Source organism: Gymnogyps californianus, chromosome 2, assembly GCF_018139145.2.
Source record: "Gymnogyps californianus isolate 813 chromosome 2, ASM1813914v2, whole genome shotgun sequence".
Taxonomy (NCBI): Eukaryota; Metazoa; Chordata; class Aves; order Accipitriformes; family Cathartidae; genus Gymnogyps; species Gymnogyps californianus.
The window spans coordinates 108,983,985-109,008,716 of NC_059472.1; the positions used below are offsets into that span (position 1 = coordinate 108,983,985).

A 24,732-nucleotide genomic window follows, 5' to 3' on the forward strand; every position below is an offset into this window, starting at 1 on the left:
TTGGGGCCTGGTCTCAATTCTGTCCAGTGATCGATACCTGAGATGCACCTCCACTCTCACAATCCAAATTCTTTTCAGATCAATTACATGCATCTGAAACTAAGGATATACTGGTAGATACTAGCTAAGGAACAAGAATTCTCTCGCATAAAGCCTGTCGGAATGCAAGAGAGAGAGAGACTAGCTGTACTGGTCATATATATTTAAATAAGCTTACTGATTAGAAATGCCATGCAGGGAATTTTATGCCATCCAGGTTAACATCTCTTTTGCTATTTTTTATGCATTTTTTGCAGTCACAGTGCTCTTGGGTCCCTAGGTTGCTGGCAAAGGATCATATTGAGATAGTGTTTAGGATGGCTAAAATTTGCCAGCCCGAATCCTTGAAAACACCCCAGTACAAGCCTTGCTGTTTTCTCCTTGTTTTTCTTACCTTGAGATTGAATCTTGAGAATTGGCAATCAGTCTGGAAACTGAAGTCGATTCAAATACAGTGTCTGCTTATTAATTTTAGTTCTTTAGAGTGTCTGTCATCCTATGTGGTAAAAAGCAAAAGCTGTTAACCTGAAGTCCTTTTAATTTAAAACAAAAAACCACAAAAACCAAAACAAAAAACTGCTTGGTTACTGTGCATAAAGTGTTGTGGGATTTGAAATGCAGATAGCCTTTCTCACTCCCTCCCACCTCATAAAAGCTACCTCAAATGGTTGAATTGCAAGGAATACTGCATGCCCCATTTCTTCAGCTTTGTGGGGCATAGGATTTGTGGCTGGGGCAGCTTTTCTGTTTCCTGCTTTATTTCAGGAGAGTGCTTGACTCTTATTTGCATTGTCATTGCTGCGAGTGCCAAAGATAGTATTAGTTTTAATACGTGTTTAAGTGTAGTTACAGCATTTTAGAAATGATACAGTTCTTAGTTTTGGTTCAAAGTGCATCCAAGTCAACACAAAAGACTCATTGACACGACTGGGTAGTGGCTTATGCTGTCTACAATCAGTGGCATGTGCTTCCCTTCTGTCAGAGACTGGTGCTATTCCAGCACTGTGATTTCCCTTACACGAGCTACCTCATATCTTCATACATAAATGCACACAGATAGAGTAGCAATTCCTGTTTCCAAGTTACTTTCCAAGAAAAGCAAGGTACCATAATCAGTCCTATCAATAGGTTAGGATCCAAAGGGCCTAATCGGCTTGATAGACAAAAGCTTTTCACAGTACTCATTATAGAGGGAGCCTGACCATCAATTAAAACTCCTCTCTCTGAACCTTTGTTTTGCAGACAAGGAAGGGCGCATAAGGGAAATTTCAGAGAAGATCCAAAAATAGCAGGTGGCTGTCACTGCTGTGCTGTGCTCAGTTTTAATCATCAGATCGGAGAAATAACATGTCTGGGTTGCACAGGGATGTACAAATGTAGGTCTACTGTTTAAATGCCAGAAATGGCTATGGAGAGATATGGGTTGTATATATGAGACTGCAGGTCCTGACAGACCTTTCTGCCTCAGTTTTCTCACGCAACACTCTTACCTTTCCGCTTAAAACCTTAAAAGTTTTAAAAGACATTAGTGGTCTTCTGATAAAGGTGTTGCAATGATTTATATTTTATTGCACTTTCTGACCTGTGGGTGAGTATTTAAGATGTTTGCTCTCATTCACCAAACTTAATAAATCAGAATAATTTGCTCCAGTACAGATAAATACTGGGAATTTATCCAGCAAATGGAATGTTAACTGTGCTGTGGGTTTCTGTTGTTTGTTTTAAATTTGTGAGGGTTTTTTGCTTGGGTTTGGTTTCTCAGATTTAGAAACCTTTGGTTTTCTGCTTTTCAGTTTGTTACAGGTGGCAAAGAAGGCATGTTGGCTTTCTTTGGTATTGGTCAAATACCAACTAAACAGACTCATATTTTGTTCATTTTAAGTAATTGCCATGATTTCATGAACAATAGACTTCTTTTGAAAGGGGACAACCTAATTAATACAGAAGAACTCTTTCATTGTTGCTAGCTCAACATCAAATGTATAGTATAAAAAAGCTATCCTCCACCAGAAGCCACATGCTGCCTCATTAAAAACAAAAACAGGAAACATTTTATTTACTTTGAAAAAGACCATATCAAAATAGAAATAGGGGAAGGGAGGAGAGGCTGCAGCTGTTGCAGTCAAAGTTTCAACTACAGAGCTCTTGGTTTGTTTTTTTTTTAAACGCTTGTCAAATTTGACAAGTTCATGTAGCTTTTGGTTTGCTGAGGTGTGCATATGTTTACATATATTTACTGGTTTTGTTTCATGCCACCAGATAGTACTTGTTTAATAAATCAAGTGGTGTTATATAAGGTTAGAAGTGATGGTCAAAACCAAACATTCTTGGTTTGTTTTTTCAGTAATAGGGCTTTCACTTGAGTGCGGATTTCAGTTATTTGGCTTCCAGTGCATATGCTTCAACATGATTAATAAATTCTTTTAGTTAATCTGAATGGCAGCGCCACTTAATGTGCAATTGGACGAGTCAAAACATCATCCACCCCAGAACTGAGGGCCAAGCAATCTGTGCAGTATTAGCTTTGCGCTGATGCCAAGCAGTCAGCCAAATTTGAGTCCAAAACTGAAAGAAAATGCATTTCACTTAATTATGTATTTTTGGCTATTTAAATATCCAAAATCATTTTCACCAATTACACATATTTGTTTTGTTCTCTACTACAAAAATCAAAAGGCAATTCATACAATTAAGCTGATCAAAAGAGAAGCTGTTCAATACTTGTTGTTCAACAGTATCTGAAACTCCCAAAAGAAATCAGTGAATTTAACTAGTTTGCCTTCCATACTTACATCCTACTCCCAAAATGCAAAAGGATTAAATTCACTAATTTCCTGCTGGTTTGTAATTCACACAGATAAACCAGCTTCAGGGTTTTGGTGCTATCTTACTACATCAGTCTCCAGTAACTTATGGCCTGTAGGAAATCTATGCAGCTTTTATGCCTATCAGTAGCTCAAGCTAGATGTTCTTGTTCTGTCTTTCTCCCATCCTGTCTCTTTAAATGTTTTCAGAAACCTCATGTGACATTCTAGCCTGCTCCATCTTTATCCCATGCTAGACTTGGTTTCCATTCTGGGAGAGTTGTTTTGGATCAGGTGTGAAACACTGGGCCAACAATAAAGATGACCACTGTCTGGGTGACTGCCATCTCTGCAAGAAATGGTTCCCAGACTAGTTTTTTTTCTTTCCGATGCTGATTGAATGCTCTGGTCTCACAATACCACCCTCCTATTATAGACAAGGTGGCAGAACATAATGACTGTCATCTGTTAAACTTGTTTGATTATGCATCCACATGTTCATCTTCTTTGCTAGGCCTGGTCCAAGACCTGCAGTCAGACCCTGTGGTCCCTTTCTGTTCATCGATGCCTGGTCTAGAGCAGCACTTTGCTGGCATCCATGTACGCTTTTTCCTACAGTTGTTTTTCAGTATCAACTGCATGGAGTCCAATTCAGAGTGTAAATACTTGTCTGCATATTTGGGTATGAAAATGTTTGGGGGTTCAAAACATTCAGGTGACTGCAGCTAGTATATGAAGAATGTGGAGGTTTGGGGTTATTCTCAAAGTGGGCAAAAGTGGAAGAGGATACCAGAGGGGTGAAATGAATGAAATTCCCTGGGGCCAGAAATTTGCATTAAAAAGAAGAGGGAACTAGGAACCCTCTACCTCCTTGCTGCTAATTGACCTCTTCAGGCTCTCTGAGGTGGAAATATTGCACGCCAATATAGCACAAGTAAGGGAAATGTATGTTAGGGAAGTCTAAAGCACATGATGCGTGAGAAAAGGCTGTGGCAAACTGATTTGTTCAGCCTCCAGAAGAAAAGGTGAACGGGAGATCATATTCCTGTCTTCAGTTTCCTAATGGGAGGGCAGAGAGGAGACAGAACCAGACTCTTCTTTAAGGTAAGCAGGGATAGGAAAAGAAGCAACCACCACAATTTGCAATACAGGAGATCCCAGTTTGACACTGGGAAAGAGAATTTCACCACAAGAGTGGTCAAGCACTGAAAGAGGTTGCCCAGAGAAGTTGTGGGGTCTCCATCCTGGGAGATGCTCAACGTAGACTGGAAAGGGCCTTGAGTAACCTGAGCAAATCTAACCTACTCTGAGTGAGAGGTTGGACCAGATGACTTTGAAAAGTTGCTTCCAACTGAAATAGTTCTGTGAATCTATAGCTCTTACTCAGTTGGTCTGTGAGGTGTTGGGATTGACTGGGTGCATTACTGTTTGGGCAGGTAAGGTCTAGGGGAAGGAGAGTGTTTAGAAACACCATTTTATATGGGTTCCTTAAACTTTATTTGTCTGTGCTTTGGTTTTGAGAGGCTCTATAAGCTGTCTCCCTTCTTCTCTTTTAACTTGAGGATATATGGTTTTCCTGTGTCTGCCATTAACGCTATACATAAGTGCATCTGTGTTGAGACTGATACCTCAAAATCGAGCCTCAGTCCAACAGGAATTGTTAAGACTGATCTGGACATTACTGGTGCACTCAGTGAGCGCAGCCAGACACAGGCTTCAAAAGATAGACTCAAATGGCTTGCCGTAGGAGGGCCTTGGAGATAGAGTACCAATTAGGATATTTTGTGTATTCTGTCCTAATTATATTCTTATGCTCAGAAAGATTAGAGAAAGAACAAACATTACTTTCTTTTAATAAGAGATTAATAAGGACATGGGGGAATGGACACCTACACACTGCTTTCTTCAAACACACAACATGCTGTGATGCATAATTTTTCTAAAAGTGGGAGAAATGCTGAGATGTTCAGATTGACATTTCAGTGCCTGTCTGATTTCAGTGTCTGTCTGAAATATAGGGTTCAATAATCCTATTATGTGTGTCTGGCACACTCCTCCTTCTTTAGCAATGTGCCTTCCATAACTGCTATAATAAGACAGAACAGCCAAAGCCTAATTCTGTGTGCCTCATCCTATCATTCAGCAAAGTTATATCGTCATCAGATGCAATCTATTGTTTTCTTTCCTGCTGTGTGGTATTGATTTTTCTAACCTTTCCTAATGTTAAATTTGTTTGGCTTTTTAACTTCCTTACCAAAGGTTAATGTTATTAAGTTGAGCAGGTATCTATAAAACTACAAGCATTATTGCCTATCTTGCAATTGTTATACTGTCCTTTCATTAAACCCTGGCTGCATTGGAAAGCTCTGTCTTGAAGATTTTTGTCATTCGGGAATAATACAGTGAAGGTTGATAAGAACTGCGTTTGAATTGTCGTCCAATTCTGTGGTATAAAATATTGGATTTGATATGGCAGGAGCAACAGATTTATCTAAAACTCTCTTACCATCAGTGAACATGAACGGCACAGACATTAATTCCAGCAAGGCTATAAAGAGGATGCAGGAAGATACGAGTGCTGCTGCCTGTCCTCTTCCCCAGTACGGTCTGACCACACCAGTCTCTTTGCCATTGTGGCAAAAGGAGCAGTTCTAAAATCTCTGCCAATTCCAGAACTGGTTATCTGCTTGATGTGGAAAGAGAATGAGAAACCACAGTTCAATTTGAAGGAAGTGGTAGCTTTAATGGTGGCACTCTGTCAACATTTTTCAGTATGATCTACAGCAGTACTTGTATAACATGTCAAAGGTGCAGACAGTGAGTAAACAGTTTCACGATACCACTGTTAAGCCAGGTTTCGTTTTTAGTTACTGCTGCCACAGTACCCTCTTGGTATCAGTATCATAGGTACAGTAACCTGCCTTTAATGAATTGTGCATTTGACATCCCGTTTACACATTTAGATTGCATTTCTGTGATGTGTATTTGAGGCCTTTTATTGTGAATATGTGCAGAAGACAGTAGCAGGGCTGAATGTAGGACGTCTATGTGTGGTGCATCACAGCTTTTTTCTGGAGCTGCAGTAAATGACCTATGGTGCTCTCCAGCCACCATGCTGATGTTATCTTCCCTTGGTAGTACCTTGTAGTTGCTCTGAAATATTTTTCTTATCAAAGAACATCCTGAGAAGCTAGGCAAGCACTAACCTCAAGTGAAATGTTTTTAATAGTAGAAAGCATAAAATAATAAATAATAGAATAATTTAAGCTGTTGTAGATCATCACTTAAAAAAAAAAACCCAGACAATTTGGTCTTCCCTGGGTGGAAAGCAGAATTGCAGCCTGCCTGCAGCTGCCAAAACCTGATTTTCCAAGGAGAAGATCAAGCTTGTTAGTGACTGCAGGAAGGAGTGTTTCAGAGTGCTGGGGGAGAGTGAGGGTTAAATCTTTTATTTATAAATCGGTACCTATAAACCACCTGTGCCAGTGCTGTGAAGCCAAGCAATGGCCCTGGCAAAAGATAAAAGACCTTCCTTCTCTACTGCTAATTTGAGAGCTGGTAACTCAGGTTCTGTCTCTTCTTCCATGCTCAGCAGTAGCTGTCCCTGCCGTTGATTTAGTCTTCATCTGTCACATTCTCGTGCTGTTCAAAGGCTGATTGTGAAAGACTGGGGAGGTTTTGTCTGTTCACAGTTTCTCACAGCTTGGTGTCTCTTGCCACTATCAATGCTGATAACGAGACTGTCTGAGAGCACCCCGTTCTTAGTGAATGAGACATCTTTTCATTTAGAGTGGCTTTGATTAACAAATTCTCTTCAGTAGTTTTCAGATCCAACTGTGACCTTACTGGGTGGGCCTGAACATCCCTATACCTTTCTTGGGCTCCCATGGTGTCTCTGGCTGGCATTGCACAACTCACATGTTCATTACAGACTCCAGATGGCTTGTGTCCCTTCTCCCTCTGCCAATTTTATGTTTCGGCCCTTCCTGCTGAAGAGTGGAGACATGGCAGCTCTTCAAGTTGTTTGATGGTTAGCACTGAGTTCAGGCTCCAGCTGCATTTTCCCTAGCCTCTTCGTGGTGTCAGCAGCATCGCTTCTGCAAGGGAGGTCTTTGATTACATGTGCTGTTGCAGCTATATGATGGTTCACCTCGGCTGGCCTATTATGACTACCTGAAAAGGTATTTAGAGCAATATCAGGTATCAGAATGGCTACCGCTTTTGACCAGGTTTCCTTTCAGAAGTTTTTGAGGAGGGAGAAGAGGTATAATAAAAAGCATGCCGTTATCTCCTCCCTTATCTCTTCCACTTCATCCAAATCCCCTACTGCATGATAGTTTTATATGCATTGGCTGTGTGGGGAAGCATTTCAGTGATAGTGTTATGTCTTCATATTGGAGGCTCATTATTTTGTTGCATGCAATCCACTAAACTCCATCCATGCATCCATGCACTGATCTGGGAAATTTTGTCTTCTGTACCTTTATTTTTACCACTAAGGCAACTTTAACATTTTGGGGTTTTTACTGATGTAACAAAATAATGTACTTTATACATACAGGCACACATACAAAGATTCTGTAGTCTGAATGTTTTTCTCTTATCAGTTGTTATTGTGTATAGCAGAAACATAAAATCTGTCAGATAAAGACAAAGCTACGAGGCTTTTAAGGGGACCTTGAAGTGGTAGGAGAGGGAACCTCTAAATCCAGTGTGTATGGTTCTTATTTTAATTTACGATGCTGTATTGGGTATTTTGTATCCTTGAAACCTCTTTAAATAGTGACTTTATGTGGTAGATATTCTCCACTTTCCTTACTCAGCTTTTTATCAGAGGCTTAGGAATTGCTTTAGATCTCAATTAAGAAATCTGAAGTCCTGCTCTTCTCCATTTTAACATGCTCTCATCCATATTACCCCACTGCAAGGAAATTGTTGTATCACTGCAAACTAACTAGTACAACTGCACTGGTTCCGGGAAGCTTGAACACTTTTGTATGGTTGCATTTATACACATTTGAATGTATGTTGCAGAAACATAGTAACTGTAGCACCAGAGAGGACAGTCATTTTCCTGGAACCTGTTCCTGGAACCTGATCCTGGACGTTACTGATCACCCAGGGCTCACTACACCAGAACTTGTCCATCCAGCAGAGCATCATAGAACATGCTTATCCAAACTCACAAATGTATTCGATGGGTTTTGAATATCTACTCCTGTGCCTGTCAAACTGCTGTTTCATAATACTTTGTTCAGCTGGGACCTATGGTCTTTGGGCTCTGTATGGGTAATAGTCTTTTACTTAATTCTGCATCTCCATGCAGGGACGTTAAGAGTTGTTGACTGCCGTTAATTTCACCAAAGACAGCATTAGTTCTCGAAATTGAAAGATGATTGACAGTATTTTTTTTCTCTCCATTTTGCTGCTTCTTCACTAGGGATGCGAGTTAATTGAGACCATGGATCAGGATCTCACAGATTTTACCAAGTGCCTTCAGATACTCCAGAAAAAGATAGAGCAGAAGGGCCTCCAGGTAAAGGCAACACATCTTTTGTCTCTGGTTCTTAGCAATTACTCTTCCTCTCAATGTATTTACATTTATGTTCTAAGTTTGCACTGAAATGAAACAATATTTTCTGTAGCCTTGCCATTCTGCGGTTTTGCCATAATTTACTGCACACCTTGTAAGCATTGACGCTTTTGCTAAAAGGAATTACACAGTGTGTCAATGAACAAGTGTTGGCTTTCTTAAAAGGCAGCTTGTATTGATTTCTGTTAATGAACTACCCAAAGTGCAGAAGAGCTGTTGTGGCTGGTGTTCAAAGCAGGAGTCCCACTTTGGCATGTAAATATATTTTCAAGTCTTGGCACACCAAGCCTTGATGTTCATCTCCTTCCTCTCCCTTCCCAAAGGTGAGATGGGAGGGGGAATCTTATCCTGCCAACATTACATATGGTAAGCAATACCTCCTTCTGCAAAAGGTTCCCCTGGAATCAAAGGGAACCTTTGCAGAGCAAGCAGTGCACTAAACTTAAAAAGAGCCATATGGAGTTGTCAGCTGCTCATTTCATTGGAAAGGCAAAGGAGGCAACGTTCCCCCTCCCCTTCCACAGTTTGGTTTCAGAGGCCCGCTTGTTTCATCTCTCTGAGATGCGAAGTTAAAATTCTTTGGGAATTTCCAACATGATGAGTTGATGGCAGATGTGCTCTTGGGATTGCTGCCCTTTCCTCCCCGCAGAGCAGTTGTTTGTAAGGGCTGAGCTCTCTGTTCCGCTCTGTACCTATGGGTGAAAGGAATTGAGAGGAAACAGCTGCTGCATCCTCTTACCAACAGTGAGGGCAAGAGTCATGTAAGCAAATGAAAACAACAGCACAAGATGGAAGGAGATGTGTAAACCTCCTCTTTTCCCATTTTCATTGTAGCAGGATAGGAAAGTTGCCTGACTTCGTGAGATCACTGTACTCCAACAAAGCAGCAAGAGATGGAAATGCCAATATCACTCCCTCTTTCTTCTCTCCTCACTCCAGGCTGATAAATAATTAACCAGTTTTTGCTTAAGCTGTCTTGAAATGTCTTATCTTCTAAAGGAAATATATGTCCATGGGACATTTCGGAGTGCTGTCACACAACGCCCATCTTCAATTGCGTCTCCCTTGCCACCCTCAATACATACTGTTGTTCATCAGGATTTTTTCCCCATCAGTATAGACAGAAATGGGAGGGTTTCTCCATACACTTCTCTTATCTGTCTGGCTGTGAGCCAGGAAACTTTATATGACAGTTTATTTTTTTTCCCCTATAATTTATCATCACAAGAGCACAGAGGGGTGTCTTGCCATCTAGGACACGAATGATAATGAGTGCCGTCGGAACAGATGAGCCACCTATGCCTAGGATTTGTTTTGACTTTGGAAAGTAAGGTGCTTCCCTCTTAACAGAATTACTCTCAGAATGAAGAACTTGAGTGTTTCCTGGATTCAGTTCATTATCAAATCCCAGCTATGGCTATAGAGGGGTTTTTTTTAAGCTATCACAAGAGGTTTTATAATGAATAATCAATATGTGCTTAAAATAAGAGCAATGGGAACATGACAGCTACAGATGTCTTCAACAATAAGTAGCCTATTTGTAAAACTTTGAATTCTTTGATCACTCTCCTAGGTGAGAACAAGGAGAAAGTTGGCTGAAGGATACTGCATTGTAATCCTTGATATTTTGTAAAGTACAAGCCAGAGTGTAATTGCAGTAATTGTGCAGAGTTCATGCCAATGCACTAACCCTAAGATTTCAGTTCAGTTATATTTTCATGCTGTTACACATAAGATGTGCTTTAAATACAATCTGAGTTTTTCAGAGGTGCAAGAAGTAACACAGATATGTTTTCTAAAACTAAGTACCATGTTCATTAAATCCTAGCTGGTTCTTGCTTGCAGTGTCTGTTCCATAAAACATAGTAAGATGCTATCAGCTGATTCATGCACACTAGCTAAAGCATACGTTTCTATTTTTGGTCTTCTCTGTTTTCTGACGTAAGGTGTTTCAAGAAGTTGTTGATTCAACTTAGGCAAATAGTACACGAAACTTAATCAAATGGAACCCAAAACTGTATCACAACTGTATAAATTACTAGTTTGGGTTCCAATTTGCCCTTTGTTCGGAAGCATTAGGTATAATTCATTAGTAGGAGGCTTGGTGATTCTTCTGGATGTCCTGATAATGCAGTGCTTAGCTTGATGCCTGGTCCCCCAATAACACAGAGATTCTGAGCACTTGCAACATAAACTGGCCTCAGTTTATGGATGCAACCACTTGGCTCCTCTGAAACTCTAGCCTCTTTAAATACCTAAATCTGCACTTAATTTAGGCGTCTTTATGGGTAACATTCTGGCACAAAAAATGTCAAGTGGTAAGAAAACAGACTGTTCAAGCCATAGATGTAAAATCTTTGAGGAGAATGCAAATTTCTTCAGAGAAGAAAACTGTCATTGAATTCTGTGGTCACCTGGGAAGTACGTACAGCTGAAAAGAAAGGAAGGTCCAGGGTCCGAAAACTAGAAGTGGATAGAGAAGGGATTCTTCATCTGCATTTGCATTTTTGGCCTGAAGTACAAACTTGCATGTCACAATGTGGGTTTTTTTCCTTCTGGAAGAAATAGCATAAAAGCTTTCCTTTTAACTGAGAGTATTAACTAGGTGGAATACGTCTTCCTGGTTCCAGGAAAAATATGTATGTCTCCAGCTTTGATTTCTACCCACTTTGTCTGGATTATCCAGAGCGCTTGTCAAAGAGGAATATGACAAAGAGACACTACAAATCTGTTTCCCCATGATTTATAATTGAAGTTACTAAACAAGGAAAGTATCTCTTTAGTATCTTAAAAAAACCTGATACCACAGTCATGCTGTGTTTGCTGCTCTTTCTGGGTAGCAATATGTTAAGCTAGGAAATTAATTACATTCAATGTATACCATGGATCCACAATCCTGTGACGTAGTTTGTCTGGATGAAATTCGACTGTGAGGAGGTGAGGTATTTGAAACAGATGTTCCTCCATCGGTTAGAGAGTAAGTTATCATTTATCTGCTATACTGAACGGATAAAATTTCTACTCTGATCTATCAGTCACCTCTACGGCAGTTCTATGTCAAGGAGGTTTTTGAGCTCACATGAACGTATGGGGGCAATATTTTGTTCCAAAGGAATTAAGTTTGTGTAATTTACTTTCCATGTCTCTGCACCTCCATCCTCCTCCTTCTCTTCCTTCCTGCTCACCCAAAAGCTTTTGAACAAATAACTTTTGAACAGACAAATAGAGTACTGAAAGATAATCATGTCGAACAGCTTTCTTGTTCTGTATGAACAGCAGTAATTCTGTCTTCTAGAATAATTAGCCAAATTCGTAACTGCTTTTTCCTTATGTCTCAAATACAAACTCTTAGAATAGTTTCTGAATCCTCAGGGTTATTCATTTCTGGTTTACATTGCATATTTTGGTTGCATAGCCAAGTCATGCAGAAAGCAGCACTGGGGTCATTTTGTGATATCTAAGTCACCTAATTATATGTATTTATAATTACATACTGCAGTCAATGTTAGAACAAGCAGTACCCTTTATATGTGCAAGCTAGAATCAGTCTTAATTTTCCCTCTCCACAGCCCTAATTCGTGAATTGCGTTGTATTGGATGGGTGAAGCAGCGAAGTACCACCAACAGAATCTGTCTCCTGAAGTTTCTTTCCAACCTAAAAGCTGTTAGATATTTCTCTTTCTCTTTCTGCATGACTGTGAGTATGCATGCACACACATGCATGTGCATGTACATATATAAGCGCACACATTTTCTGGCAGTATACCTTCGTGGCCCTATGTGATGCTTTTTTAATGTCTTAGCAACTCTGGCTTTATTTCTGCCATGTGTTTCTTTTACGTTGTTTGTGGTCTATTGAACACTTAGGTGTGCACATTTTGCTTTACTGCTTTAATCACTATTTTATCCATTCTGTGGTTATGTGAGTACTTTCCTTTCTTCATTACAAGGCGTTCAAGCAAACTTATTTACGGTAATTTCTGTCTGGTACTACTTTCTGTTCTTAATTTTCTCTCACGTAACAGAAGCTATTTCAAGAAACCAACTGAACTGGCAAAATGATAGGCATGCTTACAATATCTCTTATTTAGAGATCAATGGATCTTGCATTAAAAGTGAACATTATTATCTTTGATTTGCAGATCAGAAAGCAGAAGTACAAAAGCAACTTGTCCACAGTCTCCCAGCATGCTAGTGGTACAGTTGGGGATGATCCTTCAATTCCCAATCTTCATCAAGTGCTCTTTCCATAACAGTGTCCCTGGTCTGACTCACAGGCAGCCCATAGCAGCTCACACCAGTGAGATGAGGAAGTGTGTTTTATCAGTTATGCAGCTCCAAGAAGAATCCTCATAATGTAAGAATAGATTTAAGCCATTATCTTTATCTCAGAGTTACAAACTCTGCTTTCTTTAACTGTTTCATCTAAAATACCATTTAGTCTTAAAACTAAGCTCTGGGACTTTTCATTTAACTTTATTATCTTTTCTGCTTAAAAAAAGTTAAAACAGCTCGTTTGGTTATATGGGCTGAAGATGTAAAAAATGAATTTTATTGAAACCTACATGCCTTTCAGTGGTTTAATGTTAGTGTGTTTAAATTGATAAAAGCATCAGTGTCAATAGGAAAAAGTGAAAAAATCCAAACCAGCTCTTCCTAAAAACCCTTTGCAGTAAAAGGATACTATAATAACATTTACATTTTAAAATTACACTTGAAAGGTTCAATCTGTCAGCAGTCTAGGATATTACTTCTTTTAAGTGAATGCAAGCATTCGTGTCTCTGCCCTTTTAAAGAAAGTGTCAAATCAGGCCACTTTCTTTTCTGTTGAGGGAGGCTAAACTAAACAGAATGTTAGTGAAGTCCTGTGTTTATAAAGTGCTGAAGAGAAGACAATGAAGTGATGTTCGTGTACCACCTTCAGCTATGCAGTGTTCAAACAGCTTAAGCACTCTCTGGTTTGTCTTTACACGAAGAAAGACTCTGAAGGAAAACAGAAAATACTCTAAAACGAAAATCAGAAAATACTTTAAAAGAGAATAATTTTTTACATAAAGAGCAGTCCCATGTAGAAAGGGTATAATTATTGCAAGTACTGGGCTCTGTTTGGCTTAGCTTTGGTTTTGTCTTTCAGTTGAGGTTACTCCTGATGATGTGACATTTCTAACAGTAAATATATCAGCTTCAATTCCTGACTGAATCGTAATTTTGCTGCTCACATTAGTAGTTGGTCATTTCATGCCAGATCAGTACTTGTTTTCATTTCTGAAAACTTTTGGGGACCCAAAACAGTAGTGGGAATGGCTTTTAAAGGAAAGCCTAGGAATGAGGACAGGTCATTACCAGGACTTGGGAACAGGGAACTAACTAAATACCATAAACAGGGGGAGAGGCAGTCTGGAAGATACCAAAGCTGGCATGGAGCTGCAGTGTGAAGCTTTTACAAGGACTCTGAAGTTTGTGGCTCTATCTCCAAATTCCATATAGGAGGCAGGGCTTAAGAATGAACCTGTTCAGTTTTGGTGGCACTGTTGAGTTTTTCTTCTTAATGCCTTACAGGAGGAGAATAGAAAATGCAAACGAGATATATTTTAGGGGAAGTTAAATACATGTAATGAAAAGGTTTCTATACTGTCAAGTGCTGTATCAAAAGATTTTAATGAGATATTAATAGTAATCCTCTTCATAAACCTTTCCTGTCAGAAAGAAACAAATGGATCTAAAGTGTTTCCTGTTAATTCCCACTTCTAAAATGTAGAATTTCATAATACCACTCAACAGGAGTAAATCCCTCCTATAGGGTGTACAGACATATCCTTGAGTGCTTGACTCTTTTGACTCTAAGGTCCAAATCCACCTTCCAGGAATGCACTATCTAACCCATCTGTCCTACTGTTGAATTATTTTAAGGTGTCCCATTGTAAAGGTATGGCAAAGTACATTTCTTGTAATACAGGATATCAGAACTTGCCAGTTCCCAAAGAGAAACACCCTAATTTCATGCAAAGGAAGCAGGCTGTCTACCTGTTCCACGATAGCTGCGGGCATCAAGACACACTGAATATCTTTGTGTTAGAATAATATCACGCAAAATGGGTGCCTGCAAGAACACCGTGCATCACATACTGAGAAATTTTCTTATGTAATCCTTGTATACTCTACTGGGGCTTGTATTTGGTATGAAGATATGAAGATAATCTACTGATATGAAGATAATTTAAAGAAAAAAGGCAGAAGAGAGTGGGATTTCTGGAGACTGCATTGATTTTTGTTTGTTTAAAAAAGATAAACCCCATATCAAGCTTTGGGGAGGGGCAGAACAAGGGGAAAAAATACCGTTTATTTAGGCAGTTCAGGGGATGGGAGAGATCAAGGATATGCTTATTAGTAAGACTGCGGAAGCTAATAAGGAAGCCAGCTACTGTTCTCTCAACTTAGTCAAAGGCTAAATGTATTTGAAACAGAAAACGTGAGGTTACTACAGGCGATTTACTGTTCCCTTTGTAACCACCAATTTTGTCCTGTTTATAACTGTCTTTGATAGGAGGGTGATTCTCCTCCCCCCTCCAGCCCCTTCTGCTTTACAGGAGTACATCTTCCCTGATAGTAGCTATTGCTGATGCAACTGCCTCCATCCTGGGGAAGTGGTCAGGCTACACTGACATACCACTATTCTCAAAAGACTGTCATGCTTGCATTGACAGAGTCTTGGAGGTGGATGTTGTAGCAGGAAATCTTGAACAGCCATAGGTTTTGACACCAGGAACTTCTCTGCAGTTCAAGGACTGAGAGCTCAGTTTGTTGCCTGAGATTTTCATAAATAACTTGGGTTTTTTTTTTTTTCTGCTTAAAAAATGAATACTGTGGTGTTATGAAATCTCCCGTAAGTTATGATTATTTTTATGAAATTCTGTTTAGTTAATGGGATGTAAGTTTATCTTTATAATTAAGCATATTAAGAAAACTGTGCTGGTACAGCAAATTTAAACAGCAGATTCTAATAGTCAGGGCATTTTTTTCCATCTCAAATATGATTTCCTCCTACTAAATTGAGATGCTTGTCAAGAATAAATGACAGGGTTTTGGCTATTGGTGAGATAGTTTCATAAAAACCTTTAGCAGTTTTCTACATCCGTGAGTGTAGAAACACTGGCTTTAGAGAGAACAGTTTCAGAACTTCATAAACTGCAGTGATCTGGTCCTTCAAGCAGTAGGTGAATCAACAAATTAACCTCTTTGTGTGGCTTCTTTTTTTATGTTGTTCAAGGAAACTTATTTAACCTAAGCAGTGCATATAAGAACGCTTCCTTACTGTTTTTTTTTTCTTCCCCCATGATATTTTCCCCTTTTTTGTAAAATTGTATGGCCTTTGAACAGTCAAGAGAAACAGGAAAACTGTGATATTGGTCAAATCTTTTGAAGCTGTGGTGGGTCTTTCTCTTTTTTTCTTTTCCTTACCTAGAAAGGAGTATTGAGGGCGGAGGGGAGAGGAAGGTATTAAGACTGTTGCAAAGTAGAAGTGTGTGGCTGGTGCTACATAGAAATGGTTTAGCCTGTAGTCCTGAGGCCTCACTGTCTTCTGCAATCCTTTGACTTTCCCTGACCTTTAACTGTGGACCCCTTGGCTGACACCAGCAGTGTTCAAGAAGGGGCGGAGGGGCTTACAGTAATTTAACTCTTCACAAATATTGTGAAGATGAGGCAGCCTGGTAATACTTGAAAGGCCCCTACAGTATTCCCACTGTAAAAAAGGCAGTAGCACAAGCTCAACAGAGGTAGGGATTGATGGGTCTTCATAGCAGAGCCACACTGGCAACCAGGCTTTGCTAGTTCTGATGCTCATGCTGTTCTTTTTTTAATCATCTGCCTTTTAATTTGACTTTGTCACTGCTAAGGAGGAGACTTGGGGGATGGTCTCTTCAACTTGCCTAAAGAATTCATCGAGCTTCCCTTTTCAACAACTGAACAACTAAGCACTGAACAATTAAAGCTCAATATTTTGTGCAAATTAAGTGTGAGCATAAAATGTTTACAGCTTCACAAGCGCCTCCATTTAAGAAATCATGCTTCATTTCTTTTTAAGTGCATGGCTAAATTTATATGGTCTAGAGGACAGTGTAGAAAAATAAAATAGATTCTGTAATGGGTGTAAGCTGACATTATTCAGGCTATGTTTAGCTTACCTGCTATAAATACTGAACCTACTCTGAAAAGGAAAATTGGCATCCAAGATCCTAACCTACTTCCTTCAATATAAGACTATCTCCAGCCTCTTAGAAACAAATGTATAAATTCAAGACTTCTTTCTGCAAATCTGCACTCCCATGGAAAAAAAAATAATAATTCTGTACTGCCCCAGTATTCAGTGAAATCACTCAAAAGAGGAGCCATTCATAGAATAGGGCCTGAGAGACATGGGAAAAATTTTTCGTCTTTAGTTTCAGGTCTTATATCTGTCCCTTGAGTATAATAGGACAGGCTATTATCCCCTTGTTCATCATGAAGATTAATGTTCAGACCAGCTGAAAATATTACTGTTCTGTTGGGACCTATCGGGAGATCTTCAGACCTGTGTGAACCCAAGTTTAAACTTTTTAAATAGCAGAGCTAACATCTCGTCCTAGTTAGGCACAAATGCCTCTTTCGCCATTATCTCCTCTGTGATGCTGCTGCAGGAGAATGAGGATGCCCTACAGCTCTGCATTATCTGTGGCATCTTTTATACAGACTTCATTGCTAAATGTTAAGATATGCAGAGAAAGCGCCTGAGCCATTAACTCTTACTCAGATGAAATAAAAAAAAATAGCATTACCCTTTAATGGAAATGGAGATTTTTTTTAATTTCCTTTTCTGTATTTTGTACAGAATGTTTTCCCTTAAAAATCTGTGATTCTTTCCTTAAAATTTGATACCTAAATTTAACGTGACAGAATGGAAATAAAAATATGCAGGAAATTAGTTTTAAAGAAAAGATGCATCTGGTTTAGGAAGCCATAGGAAAAGATCTTACCTCTCATAGTGTTGAAGTCGACTTTCTCTGTTCATCTGGGGATAAGCAACTGTGGGCTGCTGGTGGAGCATTTCATATAGCGACCCTTGTCTACAGAAAATCTACCCCATTGCCTTGAAATACCACAGGTTTGTTCAGCCTCCTTTGTAGGCTTTCCAAGGGTCCTGGACCAGCATCTGGGCAGGAGCTGAAACAAAACCACACAAAGGTGTGGTGGCAAAGGAGAGGGAGCTTTGTGACAGATACATCTTATGTTCATCTCAGCCTTCTAGAGAAGCAGAAATAATAACGAGTTACGCGATGAGGGTTATTAGTTAGGCTGAAGGACTTGTATCTGGTTTGTGTGCCCAGGTGCTGGCAGGGGGCTGCAGGAGTCCCTGTGAGGAGAGGAGAGGCCGGGCTGCCCTGTGCAGGACACAGCCAGTTCCAGCCGGCTGCAGCGGCCCCACCGCAGGGCGCAGCCCAGCCCCTCAGCCACGGGCGGGCGCCTCGGGGGAAGCGCAGCGAAGAAAGGGCAGAACGCTGCCTGGCAGTGAGGGGTGAGGGGAAAGGTGTGAGAAACAGCCCTGCGAGCCCCGAGGGCAGAGCCGGGGGGGGTTTTCCAGCTGCCCACCCCCGTGAGATTCCCCTGGAGAGCCCCGCCGGAGCCGGTGGATATCTCCTGAGGGAGCTGCGGCCTGTGGAGAGCCGATGCTGGAGCAGGTATCCACCCTGCAGCCCATGGAGGACCATGGTGGAGCGTGTATCCACGCTGCAGCCTGTGGAGGGCCTCGTGCCAAAGCAGGTGGATGTGCCCTGAAGGAAGCTGCAGCCTGTGGAGAGGAGCACGCACAGGAGCAGGCTTCTGGCAGGAGCTACAGCCTGTGGGGGACCCACGCTGGAGCAGGTTGTTCCTGAAGGACTGTACCCTATGGAGAGGACCCCACGCTATAGCAGGGGAACAACATGAGAAGGAAGGAGAGGCAGAGAGGAGCTGATACGGACTGACCACAGCCCCCGGTTCTCCTGCGCCGCTCAGGGAGGGGGGAGATAGTCAGGAATGAAGGAGTGAAGTTGGGCCTGGGAAAAAGAGGGGTAGTGGAAAGGTGGTTTTAGTTTTGTCTTTTTTTTTTTTTCTCTCTAACTTGATTTTTAATTGGCAATATATTAAATTAATTTTCCCCAAGTCGAATCTGTTTTGCCTGTGATGGTAATTGGTAATTAACGATCTCCCTGTCCTTGTCTCGACCCATGAGCTTTTTCGTCTTACTTTCTCTCCCTATCCTGTTGAGGAGGGGGAGTGAGAGAGTGGCTGGAGTGGGTGCCTGGCCACCAGCCAAGGTTAGCCCACCACAGGACTGTAACGGAAATCAAAGAGAAGTTGTCAGGGCTCATGGAGGTGTGCAAAGGCGCACACACTCTTATTGATACGTGTCCTGGGATATATATCCTGTTTGTGGGCTAGCAGGCAGAACTTATAGTGTCTCTAATCCATCAGGTCCTGAGTAGCCAGGGACCTTCCTGTACAACATTCTCTCTCTGCCAGCATGCTGCAGCAGGAGCCACGGTCCAGGCAAGGCTCCCTGATCTGGATCGTGATCTGTATCCCTTTGGGGGAATAAGAGAGGGTTTTAGGGAGAGTCTTCGCAGCAAAGAGCCTCTTCCCTGTACAGTGCCCTTCCCATCTGCTGACCCTGTGGGACTGGGTTAACCTTCAGCACAGGCTGCAGGCTGGCTCTAGTTGAGGAGTGTGGGATGACAGCCATCAGCATGGTGGGTGGGGGTCCTGCTGGCAAGGAAGTGGTGGATTGTAGTTGTGTTGTCCTGCTGATCTTGTGACAACATGGAAACGTGTTGGAGGGAGGGGAAGGAAGGCGACTTCAGTAAAGACTGACAGCCAGTGTTAAGTGAAATGTGAAAACGAACAGATTCTCTTGAAGAAGATAGGATCACTTTTTTCCCTCCCTTGAGTTGTTCATGGATGGGAGTTTTTAGTTAGTTTTTCCTTTTTTCACACGTGAAGGCAGTATACAAAGAGATTAAAAACACAGCATGTGCCAAACACAGCTTTTGGCACTAGATGCAAGTGAATATGAGATCGTTAAAGAGATTTTCTAGACCATTTTAGCATAATCTTTTGAGGGCCTCTTGCATTGCTGCTAATACAAATCCAGGACTTGCTTTCTTAGGGATATGATAGTTTACAGTGATTGGTTTTACATTTCCGTGGGGGTGATACTGCAGTATGCACCGTGGATTCCAGTGGTTCAGCTGTGGGAACAGAAAGGTTAGCCTGATGCTTGTGAATGTCTTTTCATACTGTTTTAGAAGACGAGAAGATTTTTATGATTTTTCAGAAGACACGTAATTGATAGTCCTGGAATCCTTGTTCGTGCACAGAATAAATGTGTCAGGGTCAAAACCAGCACACATTTTCCTCGAAAGCCTCAGTGAACAGATAGCTCTAAGAGTTTTAGTGCACTTTTGCCTACTCGCAACAGCATGGTAACAGTCTGGAGTAGAGACAAGCCCTTCACCCAGAAAATTTGAGGCAATAAGGAATTCCAATGACCCTGATCTCACACGCAGCACGAATTGTAGAGCTGCGCTCCAGCTGACCGGCAGTAGCAAAGCGGGAGTTATAGCTGTCCCTACTCTACCTGAGGCACAGGGAGTACTGTTTGATCAAGGTCATACAGGAATATTCAGCACAAGAGCAAGCAGTCAAATTCAGATTGTTTGGGGTACAGCAGGTCACATGGATTTTGTAGATTAGGTTTCTGTAAGTAAGAAAGAATAAAGTCGATGGTTATGAAGTTTATGTTCTACAAAATTTATGCCAGATGATATTATATACACCCTCAAACATTCTGTTTACCTGCAGGAGAGAGCAAAGCCAAAGCACTGAAATGAAATCAAGTCATTTGACTAGAGATGTAAACACAAGTCAATAGTAGAACCAAGATTAAAATGTTTCCAGCTGCTCCAGTTTGTGACTGGATTCTGAGATATCTTTCCCTTTTCCATCTTATCGTCATACATCTTGCTTATTTTAAGCAGATAAATGCAATCTGCGTGCATATTGTCATTAGCAGAAAGAATTAATCTCTTATTTGAAATAAAAAGGGTTACAAATAGAGAAAGCACTTGGGTAAAAATGTAAGAAAATGAACATAAGAAGCAAGAAATGCTTTGTGAAGGAGCTGGAACAATATAATATAAAGATTAGTGAAATCAGTGAGGTGATGATGAAACTGATTGAAGGTTATCATCTCAGGTACACAGACAGGATGGCAGCCTTCGGCTGAGAGCTCTTGTTCCCATGAAGAGTCAGATGGCTGAAGCATCAAGCAGATTCTGGCTAGAGTAAAGAGGATTCTACCTGAGCAAAGTTCAGATGCTGCTGTGTGGCTGGGCATATCATGCCCATAGGAAATGAATGCCATACCTTTTCTGTAAAACAGTGAGCTAGAGAGCCAGTATAATCAAGTAAAATGGACAATATCTTGCTATATATACAGCATTGGGTTGTGGGATTTTAATAGCTCATTAAATTTACTTTGGAATTTTGTGGATGATATAAAAAACTGACTGTGATCTGGCCAGCACAAGAGCTCTAATACGGCTATGGGAGAATGAGCTGAAATCTACTCTGGCTTATTGGTTATCAAGGAAAGTGCTTGCTGTGTTTTAAAGTCATCAGTACTGAAGCTGATGCAGAGACCAGAAGGAATATATCCGGATTTTCAAACCACATCCTGAGTTGACAGAATTGCCTTATGAAGAAAAAAATGCTTTTCTTGTAAACTGGTCTAGATTTATAGTGTGAAAGCGATAAAGCAATAATAAATGTAGCATTCATACTACTACTTAATTGTTTGCTTTTTCAGCATATACTGTACTTCAATATATATGTATCTCAGCATATAATATACTTCAACATACTATGCATGTTACTACAATAATTTTATTCTCTCTGTCGTATTCCTCCAAAATTTTAAATTAAAGGAATAGGCTTATGAATGGTAGGAAATTAAGAAAGGCTGTGAAAGGTGAAAAAATATCAGTGAAGTGAGAAGGTGATACAAGGAGGCTATGTTCGAATCAGATACAATATCTGACCTGAATTGGCATAGAAGTATCTTAGGTATTAGCAGTGGATGGTCTCCATGGTCTCAGAGGGAGCGAGGTTTATTCATGGCTCCAGAGCTTTTATGACATCTTGATTACTGTTGCCTTCCCTTTTTCCTTTAGGGGTGGTCTTTTTCACGGTTCTTTCAGTGCTACTGGTTGTTGTCAGTAAATGTGTTCCCTTTCACCTACCCACCTGTCTGAGACTTAGGCATGTTTGTTTGCAAGTTGTCTGGCTGAAACTGAGCTCATGTGGAAGAAAGTCCTTTGAGTTGTCTATCTAGAGCCCTACCCATACCCTGTGGAGAAGATTTCTTATCAGATCATTTTGAAAAGAATGGGCATCCTTTGCTGTCAGTTCGAGCCTTGGACTTCTCTCTTAAATGTCATGGTGATGCTGACATTACAAAGCTAGATACTGCACTCTTTTCACCTACCCCAGGCAGTTCCCAGCTTCCTGTGTTCTTTCACCCTTCTTAAATACGTGGTCCTCAATCATATAGTGAAAATCTTTTTTGCATTTAACCCATCCATACCAGAAAGACGAATGTCAGCTGGACCAGTTTTCACAGAAAGATAGTGTTTAGCAAGCCTGCAAACAGTTTACAGCAAGTTGTCCATTTCAGTAGTCTCTGTGAGAATGGAAGCAGGAACCTGAGCAACTTCATTCTGACGTGATAGTAGCCTTGGCTCGCCTTGGTTACTGCACCCTCTAAATTACAGCTTAGGGGAGAAGGAAGAAATACATCCCTGAATTGCCAGCACAAAGTCTTCCTTTATGTTTCCCTTCTTCTAACTGCCCTGCTGTTTGGTAGTGACTCCTAAAACTCTTTCAAGAGATACTAATGTATAAGTGTATCATTTAAAGATGACTGAATCCCACCCTTAGATCTTCAGCTCTTTCTAAATTAAAGCTCGATAGCCTTTAAAGATGCTGTGCAGTATGTTTGTCAGGTTATAGATAGTCTAAGAGAATATGGTGCCCTCTACACTGTGCCTGCAAGGAGCTAAGCTATTCTTTGTAGTTATTTGGGATTTTATATCCTTTTTTCAGGAAATGAATGGCACTGTGTGAGAACAAATTGTGTAAGGGGATTGGTGACAGGACATTTAAGTGAAGCATGGACATTTCAATTGAAGTACAGTGTGTTAGTCAAATGCTACCTGCTGGGCTGATTAGCAGTAACAGTATAATTCTGTAGCCTATGTTATACAGGAAATCATAGTAGAAAAATGAATGGCCTTTCCTGTCTGTAGTGTGGGAATATATAAATGTTCTGTGCTTTGGTATTCACTTTGTCTTAGGTTCTGGAATGACCAAGAGTCGTGTATGTGCTTTCATGGCACATCCATTTTCTTAAGTGCTTGGCAGAGCGAGAGGAGCAGTGATTGCAGGGAAGGAACTGATTGTTTTGTTACTTTGTGATTTTTGTGTTGTGTTTTTTTTAACAGAGGTGATAGCTTTGGGATGAAAAGACTCTTGAGATTTTTGTTGGACTTAGTCTCTCTGTGTTTTTGTTAAATAAATGAAGTATGTATACCTAGACCTTCAAATAGAGGCTCTGAAAGTCCTACAATGTCTGGATGCCTGTCACTGCTGCCAAGGCTATGTAGTGAAAGGCAGGACTGTCAGCCGTCACAGAAGTGCAGAATTTTAGCTTTTCTCTTTGCCTGCTCCTCTCATACTCCAGCTGGGTTTGTTTGCGTACCTGTCACATACTTGTGTTTTTCATTTTCACAATCCATGCAAACACTAAGTAATAGCTACATTCCCTTTTCAGGTGTCTTTATTAGCCTTCTCCCTACACGCCACAACCCCAAACCTCTGTTTTATGAATGCCTTTTCAACAGATCTACTCCATGCTAGATTGGTTTTATTTTCTTACTTTTTGGGAGCCAATCCACAAGATCACTGCGCTGTTGCTATTGAACAAGGAGTAGGACTGCGGGATCACTTCTGTCATACTTTAAAATGCAGAAGTATTTTTTTGTTATGTTTTTCTTCAACTTACAGTACTCTGGCAATCTCTACCACAACAAGCTGCAGGCACTGAGCACTTCATTGTTTGAGATAGGTCCTGTACTTCACAGTAAGTACATGCGTGTGAATAACAGAGCAGGATTTTTCTGACATACTGACAGTTTTACAAGGGAAAGAAGACACATTCAGAATGTTATTGCATCATTTTAATTACAAGTCAGAGGGAACTCTTTTCTCCTTCATTCTTACCTTTTAGACTGTAGAAAACATCAAAGCCAAAACAAACAAGTTAATGTATGGTGAGACATAATATACCAAGAAACTAGACAGTAGCTGCACAGCTTTTTGAAGACTAGGCTAGGCTAGCTTAATATTTAAGCTTCAGTCCCATTGCTCACAAGAAAAACAACATACATGTGGATCCTGATCCTTTGCAAAGCCACCTTAACTTCACTGTGGTTCCAGGTTAATGTAGCAGATTTTCCCCATGGCCTCTGTTGGGGTGGGGGGCATTTTTCCTGCTAGTTGTCTGGTAGGGAACTGATGTTGGTGGGTCTTTTTAGAAGTATTATTTTCAGAGAATTGATCCACCCTTTTAAATCACAGTCATCACCAGTCAAACAAAAGCAGTTTGTTTCTACACTGGAATCAATAAAATGGAAAATGTATTATGGCTTAGCTGGGAACACATGCTTTTAACCTTTTGCTGTTTTGTCTCCTGTTCAAGTATAGGTTTTCCTACCATTCATATTCTATTAGTTGTATGTTAGATCTGTGTGATCTGTAATCTGCACAGAAAATACATGCTGTCTTCAGTACAAGAATAGGTTTTTTTGTTTCAGTGTTTGCTGCTAATATAATGTGTTATATTGATCCATTCTGGCTTCTCAATTATTTTCCTGGTGGTGATGAGAAAGATGGTATAATTCTCCACCAAAAGGAAAAGAGCTTAATTTTCATGCAAACCAATGTTCAACAGAATCATAAAGCCCTAGCCCTGGTAATAAAAATAGAAGCTGATGCTATTAATATTTCATTCCAGATACACAGAGCACCATTATGTGGCTCCTGGGTTGAGTAAAACTTCATGTAATCACAGTAGCCATAGACTTAAGCCCTATAAAGTTGGAAACTTCACCAGATGGCCATTGTCAAGGCAGCTTCTAAAGACTTTAGAGCTGCAATGTGTTAGGG

The 24,732-nt window shown here is 40.5% G+C and overlaps 1 protein-coding gene across 2 annotated transcripts in view; it reads left to right on the plus strand.

Annotated features, from left to right (window-relative positions):
• TPK1 (thiamin pyrophosphokinase 1) overlaps positions 1–24,732 on the plus strand; it is a 314,655-nt gene that overhangs the window by 175,230 nt on the left and 114,693 nt on the right. The window contains exon 5 of one of the 2 annotated variants that reach the window (XM_050891078.1): positions 8,284–8,379. In XM_050891078.1, the coding sequence (XP_050747035.1) occupies positions 8,284–8,379 (96 nt within the window). Of the gene's footprint in view, positions 1–8,283; positions 8,380–12,119; positions 12,134–24,732 lie in introns of those variants that run through there. The other variant, XM_050891079.1, reaches the window with a different exon arrangement.